The following is a 20,897-nucleotide window of genomic DNA, read 5'->3' as shown; positions in this document are numbered from 1 at the left end:
GGAATCGTATCATCACTTCCAAGCCGGCCATCATATACTTGGGGGTGATGATAGACGGAAAACTCAATTTCAAACAGCACATAGAGCATAGTTGGAAAAAAGCTTCCACCAAGAGTATGGCTCTGGTAAGGATGATGCCGTACATAGGAGGACCGCAGCATACTTTCAAGCTACTCATAGCCAGAGTGGTGAGTTCTATCTTGCTGTATGCAGTCCCAGTTTGGGGAAAAGTGCTGCATGTTTTAGGCAATGCACATAACTTGAGTACAGTCTACAGAAGAATAGCCTTAAAGTTGTGTTCTGCCTTTAGGACCGTTTCAGATGATACTGCGTTCGTCATATCGGGAATGATACCAATTCACATCCTGATAACCGAAATGATTAACATTGATAACACCAGATCCATCCCTCCCTTATCACAAGTGAAAAATTCCGAAAGGGAGAGATCCATACGCAGATGGCAACAGCAACGGGACTAGTCAGAAAACGGTCGTTAAATTTACAGGTTGATCCCTTCCATCAGGGACTGGCTTGAGACAAAATATGAGGAGATCAATTATAATTTCACCCAGTTTCTCACCGGCCATAGAGGATACCGTCAATACTTGTACAGGTTTAAATTGGACACCTCACCTAATTGTCCAAACTGCGACGGGGTCCCACAGGACCTAGTGCACGTATTCTTCCAATGCCCTAGGTTCGTGGAAGAAAGGAGGAACCTAGAAGAAATGCTATCACCGGATAATAGTAGCTTGCCAGGAGGATTGGTATGCGATCAATTCCATGATCGCAGTAACTCAGGATGAACTGTGGAAAGTAGAAGAAGTGAGGAAGGCGCGGTTGCGAATTCTGAGGGTAGACGGAAGGAAACCTAGCTAAAGTAAGTTAACATCCTCGCTTGATGTGGTGACCTAAAGGCGGTTCCACGGGGTAGGGAGCGAGTCGGGGATAGTTTTAGTCAGTACAAATCCCACACTCTCGCGTGCCCAGGCCAGAGTCTTTTAAAGATTTCCACCTCCTTAAAAAAAGACAAACAGACAGACAGTACATCGATTTAAATAAGGTTTTGTTTAACAGAAAACCTTAAAAAGGAACGTCCATGTCAAAATCCTTGGAATTAGTCGTAGTATCAGGCAAAATCCGGCTTTAGCCGATATTTTTACAAGTCTATAAAAAAAATGTATACTATGGTTTCTAGTTTTTTTTTCGTAAATCTTATTTTTTAGATTAGGTCGTAAGATGCAAGGATTGTATTTTTAGAAGATCAGATTTAATCGTAATCAAAGGGATTTTCAACTCAAAACCTATCAAATTTCAAGAAAACTCCATCAAAACCCAACCGATTCCCCGTTCAACCGAAAACGAACCGCTTCACTATCTTCCAATTGGACTTGAAACTCGCCTTGCTGGCAACCCTCTCAGTGCATTCTGTTTGACTTGTCAGTTGATTGTTTGCTTTGCGGCGTTTTGTGTTGTGCAATTCTCCTCCCTCGTCGGGCGCGCACTGAAGCGCACCATCAACGACCACCGCAACGCCGCGCTCGAGTGACGGCGAAGGCAATGCGAAAGCGAAAACGTGTACAAAACACAAAGTGATAAACCAGCGAAAAGGAAAAGCGCAAGAAAATCGAGAAAACTTATTCGTTCTTTGGGCGAACGTTGACGTGACGTCGATAGGAATCAACGGCGGGCGTACGGGCGACAGTTGACAGTACCGCGAACGTGTCGGCGGCGGTTGAATGCGATTTTCTGTTTTTCCAATTTTCCGAGGGGAATTGAACTATTACAATTTGTCCGGCGAGTTCCAATATTTCACATGGACTGGCTGCAGTTCGCGAAACGCTAAAACCTTCGCTGGACGACTTTGTGTGTGGAATTGTTAGAAAACGAATTTGTTTTGCGATTCTGTTTTTGTCCGAATTGTTTTTATCGACATTTCGCGCTATTCTGACGCGGCTGTGGGGTTTTTGTGCGTTAACGCAGCGGCTCGGTTGGGTGCCTCGCGCAGGTTGGCTCCGCTTTGTTTCTTTATGCAAACGAGGAATGGAATTCAACTGAATTACGGGGAGTGTACTGTGGAGTCGTCCAGCACACTTTGTACCTGTTTTTCTGATTATCTGTTGATGTCGGTTGTGTTTTATCATTGAGCGCCTTTAGTCGGCCAATCACCACATACCGAGCAAGTGCACACGCAATTCGAGAGCAGACAATTGAAAAGTAAAAGTGAAAGATAAAAACATCAACAAAAAGCTCGGCGGGCCTCGCAACTGTGAATCTCCCACAACAAAGCACGGCAGACACTTAGGAAACGTGTTCCGCCTTCTGGATCGGCGCACGGCTGCAGCAATAACGGGCGCAACAAAAGTACAGAAGCAACAAACGTGCCGCCCGCCAGTCATTACTCTCTGTCTGTGTTGTCTCTGGGTTCGTTTGTCATCCCGCGATCCCTTCAACCGGGCGCCAGCAGCCTCCTAGGATTCCCGCTTTTTAATATTTCGTCGGAATTGCAGGAAAGCTCCAGTGTTGTGTGTCATCAATCCACGGAATATAGACGAGACGAGTCCCTGAAAGGTATGTGCGCCTGGGGGTTGTTGCAGCGATAGCGCCGTCATCAGTTTTCCACCCCCACAGGTGGCGAGGGACGGGGACGGGCAGCCAACTACCCCGACATTCGCAGCCCAGGGAGCGGAGCCCCATCCCCAGCGTGTGATTTGAATTTGTCATTCAGTTCCAGTCTAGCCGGGCGTTGTTTTGTGTCGGCCGTCTGAGTTTGTGTTCTGTTTGTGCTCGCCGCATGCCTTCTCAGAATTACCTAAAACAGACAAGTGGCCGCGGATAGATAAGTGACTAGGAAACAACTCTAAATGCAAAGAGCTGTCGTTTTGATATTTGATGTGAGTGCATTTAACCGGACGACGACGAAGGCGGTGCAGAAATCGGGAACGGGTAAAAGGCCGACGCGCAAAGTTCACCTTACAGACGGACTCGTGAGTAACCGGGGGCGGTGGTGGCAGGGTTAGAATCCAATTAGTAGCCAGTTAGTGTAGTCTCGCAGGGGTGAGGTGTTGAGTGAAACGGCAATGGCGGCTGCAGCGACAGAAGCTGGCAACGAAAGTTGTCATGGCATGCAAATGACCAAAGAAAGCGCCATAGGCGCGGCGACCACACAGTCAACAACATCCAATACTGCGCCAAATACCAATCGGACGGTAATAACGGGAAGCGAAGAAGCGGCAACAGTCGCGACGGGAGCCACTCCATCCACCGCAAGTACAATCTCCACCGCACCGGCTGCAGATGGCAACAGCGGTGACGACGATGATGCAACCATGCAAACTGCCAGTGTATCGCCGGCGATGTCGTTTGATACTGGCGACGATGAATTTGTCGTTGCATCCACCGCGGAGACCGCAACAACAGGTAGCGATTTTGGGTCAGGGTTGACGGTTGCAGCATCGCCCACCGCAGCCACCAATGGTGGCATCATCCAACCCAGCGATCCCGATATCACCGTCGCCATGCCGCAATGGAAGAAAGAGTTGATTCAGCGTCGCAAAGCCAACATCGCTCGGACTATTGGAGCGAATCAGCTCGGGGCATGTTCTATGAAAGGTGAGTAAACAATCTAATGACTTACCCCGACTGCATCAGGTCCACGGCCTTGATGAATCATAGCCACCCATGTACCTGTCTCGTATTTACATTACTTGGAGCTCCGTGATTACCCCCTTCTTCAGCTCTTCTTGCGATACCAGCAATCTCCCTTATTTCATGCGTGTTTTTGCGAAACTTCGGTGGAAATGCAAACATTGCTCGCTCATTTGCATTTGCACAATCTAAAATGCTAACTAGCGACAGTGCCAGTGGCTGGCATAGTCTACTGACGACGGGAAAAGTGAATTGTTCAACGGATGAAAGTTGGTTCTGTTTCTGGTTCTGTTTTCGGTCGAATTTAGATGGAATTCTTGAATTGGTGTCACTTTTTAGATGGATGAGTTTCGAATTTCAAATGCGATTCGACATATAAAAACGGCAGAATTGGATGGAGATGAAAAAAGAATCAAAATATTTGTTTTAGTGAAATGTGGTACCACAGAACAGTAGCGTGATCTGATTTCTTCCTTCCTTTTTGGTGGAAAAAGATCTAAGATTTAAGGTGTCTCAAGAGATCACATTGAAAGTTTCTATAAGTCTCGATCCTGGCATAACGCAATTTCTCGCAATATGATTCCGATAAGACGACTCGATTCCAGTACTTGGCATAATGTGTAGTAGAGAGGTGGCCTACCCACTGCCACTTCCACCTTCTAACCAATAATTCAATGGATATTTGCCCGGATGACAACAAAAAATAGAAAGATGACTAACGATTTCTTCCAGGGCAGAGGCAACTCATCAGACGCTGGCTCACCTCTGCCCTGGGAGCAGCGTAACCGAAAGTGACAACTGATAATGACGACGACCCTTTTCGGTATATATTGTCGAAAGCTATAGTACTTCTATCACACAGCGTAGAAATAAGTTGGCGAAAGCTTGAGGATTCCGAGCGGCAGTGGTGATCACTTTGAAGTGTATGATGGCATTTGGCTTCTGCAAAGCAGCGCAGACATTCCTCAGATTCATCCACTCTGTCCTAAGAAACTTAAACTTCTGTTCCATCTACATGGATGACGTTTTCTTCCGAATCTGAGCCTTGGACCATCTCGAGTGCATTTTTCAACGTCTTCTTTGGGCCGGGCTCGTTCTAAATGTTGACAATGTGCAAATTCCTACAAAAGCAGGTGAAATTTCTCGACCACATGATCACTCCTAACTGAATTCAATCAGACCCAGACAAGCTTGAAGCGATCAGAAACTTTCCCCCGCCGACCATGGTGAAAGATCTGGAAAGGTCCTTGAGAATGTTAAACTTTTATCGTCGTTTCCTGCCCAAGGCCGCTCATCATCCAGCGATCCTCTACGCTTATTTGTCTGGGCCCAAAACAAAAAACTCCCGGAGTAGGGTAGGTGAATACGTTTACGCACAGCGTGTTGGACTCCCGCAACAGTATGCTGTTGGACTACCAACTAAACACCTCCCTGTCGTCAGAGAACTAGCCTGGAACCGTTCTACACATTACTTCGGGCTAGCCCTCCCGGCTTTGGGAGCCTTCAAGTCAGGGAATCTATTTCACCAACTTGAGGGGAGGAAGGAAGGGAGTTGCCATCCGGTCCCTCCGCCGGTCGAGTTTAATCTTCTTCGTAATAAGGAGAGCCTGAACATTATGCGGAACATGACTTCAGCTGCCAGCAAGCACTCTTCAGCATCCCTCTAACAATGTTCTCTGGAGAGAGCTCTTCTATGTCTGCATAAATTTGCTAACGAAAGCCCTCTCACCTTCCGCAAGAGAAAAGAGAAACAAGTCGAGAAACCGGAAGCTGGACGCTTCAGGTATGAAAGGTCAAAACCAACACATATGTATTTCTTACATAAAGACATTTAGGTGTACATTTGCCCCATATGTGAGAGTATCCACTTTCGGGTGATATTGACATTCATAGCCCTCAATTTACAAAGAAGCGACAAAACCCGATTAAGCTTTTGTTTCACACAAAACCTTAAAAAGTGTGTTCAGCGTCTTCCGCCACTCCATTGCAGAACACACAATCAGGAGATCGCGCCTTCCCAATCCTGTGCAGGTAAGACTGAACACCTCCATGTCCGCTTAGAAGTTGGGTAAGGAAGTAATCAATCACACCGTGGGTTCGGTTCAGCCTCGGGTCTAAATTGTCGATGAGGCGCGTAGTCCATCTGCCCCTTGGCTCATTATGTCAAGAGAGTTGCCACTCGGTTAGTGTGCATTGACATTCTTCAAGGGCAACCACTTTACACTTCCTGGCAAGGAGGGCAACGGAGATCTTTCCCGTGATCACCATCACGGCCGGTTCTGAGGCCGTGCGATAAGCAGACGCTACTCGCAAAGCTCCCCGTCTTTGCACTTGAGCAAGGCACTTACGAGGCACCTAGTTGTTAAGGGCATCACTCCATACCTCCGCGCCACAGAACAGAACCGATTGCGTTGCTTCCATAAAGAGACGTCTCCGAGGGCCCCCAAAACATTCCCCATTAGCTGACACAATTCCGAGAATCCAGCTGCTGTTTGATTTGCTCGAAGAAGCTCATCTTCGAGTTGAGCATTAAACCGCGGTATTCAACCGCTGGTTTTGAATGTATAGTCAACTCGCCGATGAATAGGGACGCAGGGTCGGGATTCTCTTTCTGGCCAAGATGACTACTTCGGTTTTTTCTAGCGTAAGACTAAAACCATGAGCAGTCATCTATCCGCTTACCCGTCGGATCAACATGCCAAGTCTGCTTTACACCTGTTCAATAGTGCGTCCGGCAACAAGTGTCGCAACGTTGTCTGCATAACTGACCAGGTGTGGCTTTTCGGGCATATCGAATCTCAATAGACTATTGTAACAAACGCTCCAGATGTCCGGCCCTAGGATGGATCTCTGTGCTATTCCTGACGTGATTTTCATCCTCCTCTGGCCCTCTAGCGTCTCATAGAGCAAAGAGCGGTCTTTCAGATAATCCATCAATATGCGGAAGAGGTAGCTTGCCACGTGGAATGAGTTTTCTAATGTGCCTAGCATATCTGTCCATCTTTCGGAATTGAAGGCTTTTCTGATATCAAGCGTGTTTTCTGATATCAAGCGTTATGAGGAGCACTATCCGTCAAGATCAGCGGCTGTGTGCTTCGGTTCGATGATCGACATCTGCCACCTCCACAATAGCATCCACTGTGGATCTTCCTGTTCTGAACCCGAACTGGCTTGGAGATAAGTTCCCGGCAGCGCGGATTGCTTCAACGAGTTTACTCCTGATGAACTTCTCGAGTACTTTCCCGGCCGTGTCAGGCATACACAGCGATCGGTATGCGGAAGGGAGCTTCGGGTCTCCTTTACCCTTGCTGATCTGCGCGAGTCTGATCACCTTTCAGCGACAAGGAAAAATGCCCTCCTTCAAGTAAGCTTTGAACGCCCTAAGCAGCAGGTCTCGCCGTTGGCGAAACACCAGTTTGTAAACTTCCACCGGAATGCCATCAGGACCTGGCGCCTTTTTGTTTTTCATAGTGAGAACCGCATTTTCGAGCTCTCTCATTGTGAAAAGGGGGCAATTCTTGACACTTTCCGCGCTATTGACTTCAACCTATACAGGGTGTCTAGGGAATAATGCCCGTACAATGCGCTTCATCTGGTTGGTATTTAGTATGCACGCATAGCCCTGATTTTCTGGGTGACAAGCTTATAACCAAGTCTCCACGAGTCCTCATTCACCTCGTTAACCAGGTTCTATCAGTCGCAAGCTTTGCTTTATTTATCGTGCTGCGGAGTCTCCTTTATGCTGATCTATACTGTGCCTTTATGGCACATGCTTCCTCGTTGCGGCAAACGCCGGAGCTTATGACACACCCTCCGTAGGTCAGCAGTTTCTGCTGTCCACCAGTAAATAGAGCACTTGTTGCGGCTGGGCCTCCACGGGCATAGAAGTCTCACACGCCGTCGTTATCAGGCTCATCACTGAATTTACGACGATGTCAGCTGCGATGCTACCACCCCCCGGTGCGCCCTCCAGCGCGGCTCTGCCTGCTCGAAGAGCTTCGGCAAACTTCCCGATGTGCCCCCTCGCGACATTCCACAGGCAGGGGGAGCGTCGGGTTGGTGCTCGCCGGCAAGGGGCGTCAACAACTTCGAAGGCGATGTACTGGTGATCACTTGCCGAGAAGTCTTCTAGGATTCGCCACGGAATGGAAGCGTTAAATGTTGATTCAACGACAGTTGAAAAACCCGGACATAAACTTGGATTCATTGAGAGAGAAGGGACATTGGGTGCCGCACCAGTTGGCCGAAAAAATATAACAAAAAGCGATTAGTCACTTGTGAAATGCTTCTTGAAAGATGCAAAAGAAGTCAATTTTATATCGAATAATTAGCGATTTTTTATTTATTTATTTAATAAAGAAAATTCACAGAAAACAAATTCTTTATTACATATTGTCCTCAGAGGGAGGAGCAAGTAAATGGCTTACCTAACGCTTAAAACTAGAGAAGGAGGCAGAGTCAAAGGACCCAAGCTGTAGGGCGTTGTAGGATCGTCATAACCTCGGGATCGGGGAGCGGAAGTAAATCTCGAGCTCCGCGAAGGGGTCTTTGAAGGAAGTCAGTAGTGAAAGGGGTTGTCCACTGAGAGAATAGGAAAAGGTTGTTGGGGAGGGTTTAAGCGAATAGCAGTGGCCAGTGGCATTTGCTAACATTCAGTGAACACCAACGGACCAAATTATCAAGGTTAGACAGCAAGTGAGCACAGTCCAGTAGAGACGAAACAGAGGCAAATAATTTAAGGTCATCTGCGTAAAGCAAACACGGGCAAGTGAGGATGGAGACGATGTCATTGGTAAAAAACAGGAATAATAGGGGACCAAGTATTGAGCCTTGGGGAACACTAGAGGAAGGAGAGAAAGAACGAGATGAGTTGAAAAGAAAATTTGCGCGAACGGTATGAGAGATAGGAGGAAAGCCAGGAGATGTTTGAGGGAGGGAAGTTTAGTAATGAGATTTTAGAGAGGAGAATATTATGGTCAACGGTACCAAAGGCTTTGGAGAAATCGGTATAAATAGCATGTACCTCTTGTCGTGAATTAAAGCATTTAGCAACGAAGTTGGTAAAGACTAGAAAGTTTGAAGCCGTAGATCTATGTTTTACAAAACCATGCTGCTCTTTAACGAGTTGACAAAAGTGCGCGTTCAACCAGCGGTCGATGTATCTTTCTAGGATTTTGGAGGAAGAGGAGAGAAAAGAGATGGGGCGGTAGTTCACAGCAAGAGAAGGTTGTCCGCTCTTGAGGATAGGGATGATAAGGGCGTCTTTCCAGAGATAGGGAAAGTAGCATTCTTCTAGATTTTTGTTGTAGATTATACCCAGGGGGGAGGGAAATGTGTTTTCTACAGTTAAGAAGAAAGAGGTTAGGAAATCGATTCGGGCCAGGTCCGACATTAGGGTCAAGATTACCAATGAGGAACTCAACCAAGGAGCAGTCTGCAATTAGAAGAGACGTAGAAGAAGGAGGGGTCGAGAGAGAAAACACGGAAGAGAAGTAGGTGCAGAGAAGGTCGCAGGATTGTTGTGGAGAGTTGGTAGTAGAGTCAGCAAAACTGGTAGAAGGGAGAGATTGAGTGGGATTACGAGAATCGCGAGTGTAAGATCAAAAGGGTTTCAAGTTACCGCGGGCAAGGGCGCTTCGATGGTACAATAAGTACCTTTTATGCGTTTTTTTAATCAATGACTTCACAGTAGAGCGCATGGCCTTAAAGTGAGCAAGGTCGGCGTCATTCTTAGATGAGTTGCTTAATATATGTACTCAGTTGAACGACGCTAAAGCTGAGTTCAGATCGTCAAAGTTGGCTTTGCAGAAGTTGAAGTTAGTAGATTTACGCTCGGTTTTGGAGTTTGAACGAAGGAGTTCCGCTTCAAATTCAAGCGCGGGCTGGTGGGCGTCAGTTTTGACATACGGGGATTTGCAAGGAAATAAAGAGAGATAACGCTCGGGGAGGTTGGAAAGGAAGAGGGTGCGGATCAAAGAGTTTTGGTGGTATTGAAATTCAGGGCAGTGTTCATAAAGGAAGAAAGTAGAAGGGAAAAATGGGAAAGGTGACTGGAAGGAATTGGAAGACTAGGGTGATTAGGCCAGTGGAGCATGGGTAGGTTAAAATCGCCGCAAAGGAAGAAAGAGGGGGAAGGGAATCTGACAGTAAGGAGTTCAGACAAACTGTCAAACAATTCTTCATACAGGTGATAAGGGCAAGCACAGGGGACGTATACACAAGATACGATGAACAGTGGATTCACTATGACAATCCCAACCAAAAAAAAAAAAAACAGTGAAGCCAGGTGAACCGTCAACAGCGACATCACGTTACTCTTCGGAGATTGCATCTTCGGACTATCATTTGTTCCGATCGATGCAGAGCGGTTTACATGACTAGCACTTAAAAAACTACTCAGAAGCGAAAAATCAGGAATTCTTTCGAAGGGGGATCCAAATTTTGGCCGAAAGATGGCAAAAAGTCATCGATGCAGATGGAAAATCTTTTATTTAAGCTGTAAATGTTTTTCAATAGAATTATTTTTGAATATCTAAACACATCTACTCCGCCCCCCAATACAGTAGAACACTAAGCAAGCAAGTGGTTCCTACTTCTATTGCACAAGGGATTATCATAAAGTTTATTGCGCAAGAAGAAGCAAAACCTTCAGAAATTTTAACACCTTTACGCAGGCAATTCGGGCCTGAAAGTCTCACTAAAACCCACGTGTTCGAGTAATATAAGAGTTTTTCTGAAGGATTCGAAATGGTGGAAAATCAGAGTCACAATCGGTATCCTCGAACTTCCATAACAGACGAAAACATCCCTGCATTTAGGCGGCTTTTGAAGTGTAGATTCCATCGTCAGAGAGAAACTTCAAGGGTCTCAAAGACCTCAGAATGATGGGTTTCCCGATTTCTTCTCCTGATCATAAAAACGGCTGTTTGGAAATTTGGCCCGTTATACTGAAGAAGGATGAGGTTTTCTCAGTCGTATAAGCGCCTGTGATGAGACATGCGTTTAGCAGCACAACCGAGCAAAGAGTGGCGACTAAGACATGAGGATGGATCTAGATGACGAGGTGGAACTCTGGCCCTGACTAGATAAGAACGGGAAATGTTTGTTGCAGAACCTAGTTATTTCCTAAAGTACTAGATGGATAATGAATTGGTCCCACTGGGGGTCGGACAGTTTGAGTTTTCCTCTTCTTTTAAAGCCCAGACTAGACCTATCCCTGGTGGGTCTAATAAATTTGAAACTTTGTTGTCGTTCGTTTCAACTTGCTTACAAGGCCAGACTGAAATGTAGCCATTGTATTGGAAACCCGTAATATTCCTCTAATATTCTTATCCGCTGATACTTCCAGGTGATAAAAATAAACAGCTGCACCGCTTCCAAATACACAATTGTATAAACAGATCGATTTTGCCCATGTGTCGCGACTTGGAACACTTCCCTACATTTTAGATATTCATAATATCTCGTTCTTCTTTCACGATATTTAAATTGAGTTAAGAAATGGAGGCTATAGTAAAGCTCGTGCGTATTCATTCTTCAAAATACAAATTAACAAATTCCAATCGATTCATGAGAAAGTTAGTCATGGTGGATGGCTTTCTGAGGGCAGGTCAATATCCACACAAATATGGATGAACGTTTTGAAATTTGGAAGCAAAAAAACTCCGAAGATGTAAATTCGGAAATAGATATTCGAATTTAGTTCAGAGAGAATGGAAACTGCATGACTTGAAGTTAACTCAAATCCATAAATCGTCTTCGGTCAATGACAATGAAAAGCTTTTACCCAAAACCTGGAAAAGATATCATATCTTCCCCTACGTAATCTGCTATTTAAATGACGCCTGTATAGTGTGAAAAGATACTTTCAATGCGGTCGCTATGGATTTTTTCCCTAATCGCGAATTCTCAAGATAACAAAAAACAATATTGTCCTCGTATCAGCGTTCACGGCAATAAATAAAGATGAAGTGCTGGTCCGTGACTCGAAAGAATGTGATTTGCGATGATAGCAGGCGTTAAGTAACAACACTTGGTTTCATATCTGAACAAATTGAGGTGTTAGAACGTTGGATGAAGATGATCCAACGCGACAAATTGTCATTCCGCGGAAACTTTGATCTGGAAGATGACTATCTTTGGGATTAACTTCGCCCAAATATTCTCTTACAAAAAGTGTCATCAAAATTTTAATTTCATTGTTGGAATAGCAATCGTGCAGCCTTGAGTTCTGCTATATTTAGAAGAGGAAATATATTTTGTTGGTCAAACCAATTAAGTCACCGAATAAATCCATTTGCCAGAAACCTGTGGTCGTCAAGTGTGAGAGGCTCACGCAATTATGGTCACATTACCGCAAACGATACTAGATATTCCGTTGTGTTGACATTCTGCTTATGCAGGCGTGTTATCTTAAGGTGGACAACTTTTCCAGGTTGGAGGAGTTGGAAGTGCTTATACTGACTTTAACCCCGCGATGAAAGTATTTCCATATATTCCCTTGGTTTCCTGGAATGACTATAAGCTCCAAACCTTTCCCTTCATCTTAGTCTGCAGGTTTTCTGAACTGACTATCATCTTTCTTCAGTATCTATTCATGGGAGAACTGAAGTTCATCAGCCATAAGTGTGGAGTCGACAACCAAAACCCTCGGCAGTTATCATTCTGGGTTAACAGGTTATGCCGGTAATGATTGGAACCGGTCTTATGAGTTTTATGGGCGTGTTGCACTGTCGATTTCTGTAAAATTAATTATTTGCTTTTGGTTGCATGAATATGAAAATATCAATTGCAACCTTGACGTAATAGTCCACATGTTTGATAAGTGAACAACTGTTGATAAGAGACTAGGAAACTGTTGAAGCCATTGCTATTTTCCAATCGAAGTGGTGACTGTTTTGTTCGTTTTATAGAAAATGAACCCGGTGTTCGCACAAAAGTCAGGAGGTGGATGATGTCAATGTGAATTTTATTTCGTAGGTGATGCTGACTATCATCAAATGACAGTCCTAAACTGCTCTTTCACGAAGCTAATCAATGCACATTTCTTTTGTTATTTTCTTTAATCACTTTAGTTGACAAACAATGAAGTGAGTATTCTTTTGTAGAATTTTAAGACCTACAGAAGTTGTTTAATTCAGTTGTCATGATTGGCGATTGGCATTTCGATTGTACTTTCTGAAAGCAGGAGATCTGCGCAATTTAGTTTATTAGTATCCTGATCGAAAAAATCAAAAATTGGACTGACGGTTTCGTCCAGGGCAGAGGCAACTCATCAGACGCTGCCTCATCTCTGCCCTGGGAGCAGCGTGACCGAAAGTGCCAACAGGTGGAAAGATCCTGATCTTGAGCAGCTTTTGCTCTATCGTCATTCTTTTTCTGCAGACTATTGACTTAGCGAACAGTGGCAATGATTACGGAATGTGGATCACGGACTTGAAATGACTGCCTTCAGGTGCTTCTTTCTAGTATCGTCTAATTTTGACACTGGGTGTTCTCCCACACGTTCTAGTATAGTTTAGTTTAGTGGGGGCGAGCTACACCTCCAAGCACTCAGGCCTTTTGTTAGGTCTGCGGCGTCCTTAGGTTCTTGGGAATCTGGGAACATTTTCTAGAATCAGAGATTGGGCAGGCTCTTCGTTAAAGACAACTTCGTCTGAGATCTGAGGAGACCGGGCAACTGCGTATGAAGTGCAGGGCGGACTCCTCCTCACATTGGCTGCATTTAGCCAAAACCACTACCGATTTTGTTATGTGGTAGTTTAAAGAGCAGTGTCCCATTAAAAGACTTTTCATGCCCCACTTCTTCAGGGACAACAAAAATGTCGCTCTAGCGTTACAGAGCGTTCTTTCACAAAGATTTTCGCTTGCCGGCAGGTTTTCGAATTTCTCCATTTGGTTCCGTGAATCTTTGGGATTTCACACCATTTTAGAAAAAAATTCAGTTCATTTACTATGACTGAAAAAGTAGTTTCAAATCAAAAAGTAGTCTCAAATCAATTGGTGACTGCTTCTGGAGTGAATCCTATCACACAAATCAATTACGTCTCGTGAATTTCTAGTGTTTTCTGTTTCAGATGATAAGGTTAAGACAAATGAAGCACAATCAGCTTCTACCTCAAAATCTCTCGATAATGCGTCTGAAGATTTCGCAAAGCGGTTGGGAACGGGCAAAACCGCGCCAACTTCAAGTTACAGCAATTTTATTCGTGATGATGCCCAAGCACCATCTCAATCTGTTTCTACAAATTCCAATAAGGTATTTGAACACAAATTTGTCATATTTCCCTTAGACAAACATTATTTATATCTTGGTGTTGTTTATGCGCTGCTCTGATGAAGCTCATGTAACATTATTTCTTCTGTTATAGATTTCTTGAACACAGAAGTCAAAATTATTGCCTTTGGAGACTTCAATCGTCCCAACATTAGGTTTATCGTCGATGAAAGTGATACAGGTTTTCCGGATTCCATGTTCAGAGAGACTATTTCCACTTGTCCATAGGAAATTTGTGGCCTATTTGCGGACCACTTTCAGGATAGCTTCTGCTCACCAAAATCTTCATACTCGTTAACTTCTTTGGCCGATTTTACCTCGATGTCCCTTATTAGCGAAACAGTTCTTACTCAGGAGGAAATCATCAAAGCTATTCAAGAGTTAACAGTCAATAAAGGACCCGGTCCTGACTTAGTCCCTCTATTTTCTGTGAAGCAGTGTGTTGACCAATTGCTAACTCCTCTTCCTCGTCCCGTCTTCTTGGAAATGCTCACATCTCACACCATTCCATAAAAGTGGTGATAAATGGTCAGTCGACAACTATCGAGGCATCGCTATTCTGTCAGTAATCCTCAGTGTTTGAAAAATTGGTTTGTGATAAACTCAATACTATCATCGACCCGCTTCTCAATGAACAACAACATGGGTTTCGAAAGAGCAGGTCGACTACTACTAACCTAATGATCCTAGTCTCCGACGCCCTTTGCGAAATGGAAAAGAGATGTCAAATTGCGCCACTTTGGGATATCTAGATCACTTTTTAATTGGCTCCAGTCTTACCTTCTAAATCGTACTCAGATCGTTAAATACCAAGGACGGATATCTTAAAGTGTATTTGCATCTTCTGCTTGAAACCAGCATATGAGCTACAATGTGATAGGATTGAGTCTATCCAGAAACAATTTACACTTTTCGCTTTGAGAGACCTTTATGATCCGCTTGAAGATCTAACTTTCCATCTTACAAATACAGGCTGGCTTAATCAAGAAGAATATTACTCTGCGCCTGTTTCATTTTTGACATTATTAGCGGTGCAGTTAATGTTGATGTTCTTTCCGAAAGATTTACTTTTAACGACCAACCAAGGCGCACTGGGCTTACAACTATACTTAAAGAATACCAACACCAAACTGGCTATGGTTATAACAAACTCATAAGTAGATGCTGTTGAACTTTTAACTCACTTAGTCCACTATTCTCTAGGCCTGCCTAAATTTTCCTTCAAGCATAACATAACAAAGGCCCTCTTGCCATCCTAGTCCACTTAAAATAACCCAACATAATTCTATTCCACCATTGTGGATTCAGACCTTTGGTGAGCCGGTCTTTCCGCTTCCTAGTTATCAGCGATGTTTGAGTGCGAAAGTGGTTTGCCCGGAGGCTGTTTTCTGCCCGAAGACAGAAGCTTACTTTACCCTCATTAGGTGGCGCCTAATGGTGCCCGGGATAGGGAGTGCTGACAGAGGTGACCTGCTTTGGCTCGTCCGTTGAGGACTCGAGTTGATTCCCATTTGGATAAGTGGAGAATTTGAGCCTAGTCTCAGGCTGACCATCGGTGAGCTCAAAGTTGGCCCCTCACTCAGGGTTGGATCGACACGATCGAAATTTAATTTTGGTTTTTGTTTTGTGTTAAGTTTTATGTTTTGAAGTTTATCATAGTTGGCTACCATGGCCTTTGTTTTACCGGCGAAAGTAAATCCATCTCGGCAGAGCCCCCGCTAATTGAGACTGGTGGTCATCTGGTACCTTGAGTTCACCGTTCACGACCACATCATAACCCCTGTGGCTATTCAGTCTTCAGCATAGTAGTCACACCTTAGCCGAGGACTAGACTAATCTCGGCAGAGCCCCTTTTTGCCGAGACAACGCTAGTTGAGACTGGGGTCATCTGGTTCCTTAGAGGGTTCTCTTTACTGAGCTGTCCCATTATGACAAGTCTAGCCGTTCTAAGGTCAGGCGCTTCATGGTGTGTACCAGTACACTTATTTCTTCAGACTAAATATTGTATTGACTTGTCTAAGTGATTAGATTTTTGTCTGCTATTTGTAGTCTAGCCTAAAATTGATAGACAATGGGTAGCTTCCTCCAAACTAAAATTTTTGCTACTTTGTGCTGATGAAGGGGATAAGTTGCTCCCGAAATATATATTTACATTGAAAACTAAAAATTGTATTATAGTTTGGAGGAAGCTCTTGTCTATCAATTTTTGTCTAAGTGACCTAAGAACTGAAACTGTTAAGTTTCTATGTCTTACTTTCGATTGTTTAGGCCTAGTAGGCTCTGACAAATAATGTAATTGAGCTAAAAGCTTTTTGAAAGCGTCGTAATGCAGTAAGTTGCGGTTCATTTAGAGTAAGGAGTCCGATAGCTTCTTTCGGATTAGAGAGCGGCTGCTAAAGTAGACGTAAAGATTTTCAGTGTGTGATTTTCGTGACGTGAGGGGTGATCTTCAGTCTTGGCAATAAAAAGGGTAAACTATTCACCGTTAGTTCTAATGATTTGAACTTTATTTTATTCACAACACTTTTATTCACGAAGTACTTTAGGTTTGCGAAAATGAGCGAATTTTACAAACAGCGTCTTTTATTCTAGTATCTTTCCTTCAGTCTTTTCTCAACTTACTTCGAAAATCAATGGCGCTAACAGCCACCGTTTCTACATTGGCCGAGAAAGTCGGCATTTTGCGGAAGTAGGATTAGATCACGGTCTATATCTGCCTTCCGAAAAGGGTAAAGGGTGAAACACCATGTCACCTGACAATTGGGAACCTCTTAGGCCTGCGCCACTACTTTGTCGATGAAGTCTTGGTTCTTCCCAACTGGGCTGGTGAGACTGAGAATACCACATTTCTGAGTTGATTTTCCAGAGCAATTCCCAAAATTCGCAACTCGACAAATTGTAGAGAATCTTGGGCTTTGTTCCCCTTGTGTGCCTTTGATCCCTCCTCCCCCTCAGTCAGTATTCTGAATCCTTAGTTAGCTTACAAGGATAGCACCCGCAAACAACCGGTTTAAAAGTTGGGGGGGGGGGTTTCCCGACTTCCGTGTTACCTTGATTTGGTGGACCTTCCGGCCAGTTACCAATTGAGTCCCGTACAACTTATCATTGGAACCACATATTCGTTGCGTGATGTAGACAAGGCACCACTGAAATTGGTCGGCACCTTTCAACCAGTGATAACTCCCCTGCATATAACCTTAGAGCAATAATAAAAAAATTTGCTCGCGATCGAAACGACGTCTCTAATTGAATTCCTCAGAGCGTCCACCTATTAAAAGTACAAAGTGAACGCTCTGTTCTTCGATGTCACCATTGGGGGTTCTGCTTTGGTCACTTAGTACGGCGAGGTTACTGCCATATCTGCCTCTTCGTTACCTTTAAGCGCCGCACTTCATAATTATCATAAAGACGTAATCAATGAGGACTTAGTAGCAATCTGCGTTTGATGTTCTTTTTTCGGGCTTAGCTCAGAGTTTTTGCGATCTTAAGTCCCGCACATTGGACATTTCCTATTGCGCTTTTAGGTGGGCCAGAATGAAGGTCATTGTCAAGAGAATGGCGAATAGTTTTAAACGGCTCGTTTCACAGTTTCAGCTATGTTCTGCTATACATTTGTCTTCAAAGAGGTTCAATCTCTCTCATTTTTAGTAATGATCGAAGTTGATGAACATAAAAATAGCACTGTAAAGGAGACAAAGGGTAAGTAGCAAAGTCAGATGCAGGCCAAAAAAATTGATATCATTGATGATGCTTAAACTCTCTTTGGAGAGTAAAATCTCTCCTTGATTTTTTGGCTCTTCCTGTCTTCAGAAGGTATTTAACTTGCGGAGCTATAATGAAGTTTTGATATTTCTCGGATTTTTTGAATCCGTTAAACCTTTGCCAAATGAAACCTGACACAAACTAACTGGACAAAAGTAAATTCTTTAGTATGTGCAATTTTTTATTTCTTGAGACCTTTTTGAAGCATATATTTTTCGGTATTTCTTGTCCCCTTCTGCTGCTGGATGACTTAATGGATATTTGAAGCCGATTTCTTTGCTCAAGGCTTTTTTATTTCAATCTGATCTGATCAGTTTGACTTTTTGTTATTTTGGAAACTTTGGGATCAGGTAGATTCATAACTTTTGCAGAAGTTTGGAAGCTATTTGGAAGCAATCATTTTTAGACATTTGATCTGTCTTTGGCCTTGAGTTCTGAAATTTCTTGAAATATACTCATCTATACAACGCGCACATTCTTCAATTATGAATGTTGAACACTTTATCGATGTATGCCTTGGCATTTTATACACTGCTGAGGCCTTGAGGTTAGAATTTCCTTGTAGTATATTTGGATATTTTTCTCTCTTTAGCTATTTCTATAACATTTTAAGGACACAGAGGGCACACAGGACCTTCATGAATAAACATTTCCATCTGAAGTGAATAAGCAGAGGGCTCTCTCTCACCATATAGGTTGGAAAAGACCAATCAAAGTTATGAATTCTTCCAACTTCCAAGTCGCGGGCGTTTCGCCAATGAAGTCACGGCCGTAGGTCGGTAATTGGGCTATCCACTAGATGTATGCGATTCCCTCTATTCAATCTAATTAAACAGAAAGCGAGTGGAAGGTACGAATATTTTTTCTCAGCTGTCAGACCTTAAAAGCAGATTTTTTTCAGAGGTTTCTTTTTGATCGATTTCTCCGATTTATCAGAAGATTTGCCTACAGGTAATCAGCTAATGTTTCTATAATATTTTTTGCGAAGACCCAGTCATAATTGTTGGGATGAACTTATGACCCGATCGATTATTCATGTAATCTGGAGCAGTAGTTCACATCGAATAAACTGACCTGCCAAAGAGTGAAGCTCAACATTAAAAGCAACATATTCTTCCGCTTTAATGGGAAGTTGGCCTAAAGATGGTGCACTTAGAATACTTCTAAGTATCTTAGAAACCTTCTTTGTTGACTAGGTCGATAAAATTTAACCAAGAAACAGCCTTGGGGTTTCAAGCGCTAACATAATTCATCCAAGTGGGTTTATTCCCATCACAAATGGATCAATGCAGTATCAGAGTTATAATTGCATAGGCAACCTATAAAGTAAATTAGTTTCAGCGATAGTTCTTCCAGCACTTCGGCCTTATTTCCACACTCATCTTGCCCGTTAGGTTTCTATTTCGCACAGAGTTGTTAAACGACCCAAATTCCGCAACCAAATAAGAATTTCCCATCAAATTAGTTGTCGTGGCTCCATTGCGCTAAGGCTAAGAAGAAGCCGCTGGATAGCAAGGTTCTATCTAGTGTGTAAAGTAAAATGAGATAATTCAAAGTAATCACTATAATCGTTTTATTTTTTTTTTATTTTTCTTGTGGAGAGCATAGGGTAAAAAAGGCCAGAGGTGTAACAGGAAAATATATGTATCATAAATTATAATTTGGATAAATTTTCTGTGCTTCTGGTTTAACTATTGAAGCAGCGCAGAGCTAAACACTGAATATTAGAAAACATCTGATTTGAGTAGTGCCTAATTGGTATTACCAATATATTTCAACAGTGCGATCGTTGGAGAGTAGAGCGCCGGCATCTTAATCCGGTTATCCTAGGTTTGAATCCCAATTCGCCATATATTCTTTTTAAGGTTTTGTGTAAACACAAAACCTTATTAAAATCGGTTTACTGTCTGTCTGTCTGTCCGTCACACGCATTTTTCTCGGAGACGGTTATAGCGATTGACACCAAATTTGGTAGAAAGGTGGGAACTGTGAACGCTCACGCATACAGTGAATTACATCCTTTTAGGTCGAATTTAAGGGGGGGTCCCCATACATGCAAACGGGGGGTGTAAAATTTTTTTTCATCAAATATAGTCATGTGGGGTATCAAATTAAAGGTCTCGATTAGTACTTTTCAAAACCGATCTTAGTTTTGACATTCGTTGGAAGGGTGGGAAGCGCGGGGGGTTGAAAGTGATCACTTCTTTAAGGGGGCCATTCTCAGAAACTACCAAACCGAAAAATCTGAAAAAAATCAGGAAGCTGCCGCTATATGGTGCCTGGGCTCCGAAATACCTTCCATGCCGATATCTGTTTAAATAAAGTTAATAATAGTATATTACTACAATTTTTTGTAATTGGTTAGAAATCCCCCTTAAGTTCATCCTAGGAATGAAATGAAATTTTGCAGTGATATAGGCTATAATATAGAGCATGATCTTACCAAGTTTGGTGGAAATCGCACTATTACTAACAAAGTTATAATACCTCAAATTTGTGGCTTCTTTGAAAATTGAAGATTATGAATGTCAATATCACCCGAAAGTGGATACTCTCACATAATATATGGATATATTACTTGCTACGTACTAAGAAATACACAAAACCTTTCGTACCTGAAGCGTCCAGCTTCCGGTTTCCCGACTTGTTTCATCTTTGCGCTTGTCTTGTTGCTCCAAGTTTATCACTTGCGTGGCATTAAGAGTGATAATAACGAATCTTATCCAGCCTTACTGAAAGTAAAAATGGGGGATAAGTACAATATCAACAAAGAGTTTCTGTGGATTCTCCATACACCACCAAAGGAGTGAACAGGAGGCATACCATATATTTTAGACATTACTACGTTATTGGCAATTTTTTTTATTATGGCGCGACAGATAAAATCGGCCTTTGGCCTCCAGGATAGACTTCCTCCAGCCAACTCGATCTTTCGATCGCATCCTCTAGTTGGAAAATTTCAACAGCTTTTTACCGGCCTCGTCCCTTTGCGTGGCTTTCCCACTGTGCCTTTGCATATCTTATTAGGTATTCGCTTGCCGTCCCTCCATTATACGTGACCGCCCCACTGCAATTTTCATAGTTTTACCACCACGCCGCTGGGTCGTCATAGAGTTGGTACAACTCATGGTTGTATCTAATTCGTCAGTCTTTTACCGGTCCAAGTAGTCGACATAGAACTTTATGTTCGAATGTGCCGATGAACTTTTCT

The 20,897-nt window shown here is 43.3% G+C and overlaps 1 protein-coding gene across 3 annotated transcripts in view; it reads left to right on the top strand.

The window, feature by feature from the left end:
• The first annotated feature begins 1,445 nt into the window (after window positions 1-1,445).
• LOC119656002 (serine-rich adhesin for platelets) overlaps window positions 1,446-20,897 on the top strand; it is a 201,701-nt gene continuing 182,249 nt past the window's right edge. Inside the window, exon 1 of one of the 3 annotated variants that reach the window (XM_038062240.1) lies at window positions 1,446-3,612. In XM_038062240.1, coding sequence (XP_037918168.1) covers window positions 3,081-3,612 — 532 coding nt within the window. In that variant the 5' untranslated portion in view covers window positions 1,446-3,080. The remainder of the gene's footprint in view (window positions 3,613-20,897) is intronic. The other 2 variants (XM_038062243.1, XM_038062242.1) reach the window with 2 other exon arrangements.

The sequence above is a fragment of the Hermetia illucens genome, chromosome 4, assembly GCF_905115235.1.
Source record: "Hermetia illucens chromosome 4, iHerIll2.2.curated.20191125, whole genome shotgun sequence".
Taxonomy (NCBI): domain Eukaryota; kingdom Metazoa; phylum Arthropoda; class Insecta; order Diptera; family Stratiomyidae; genus Hermetia; species Hermetia illucens.
The sequence above is the reverse complement of the archived record's forward strand: the minus strand, read 5'-3'. Positions and strand labels throughout refer to the sequence as shown.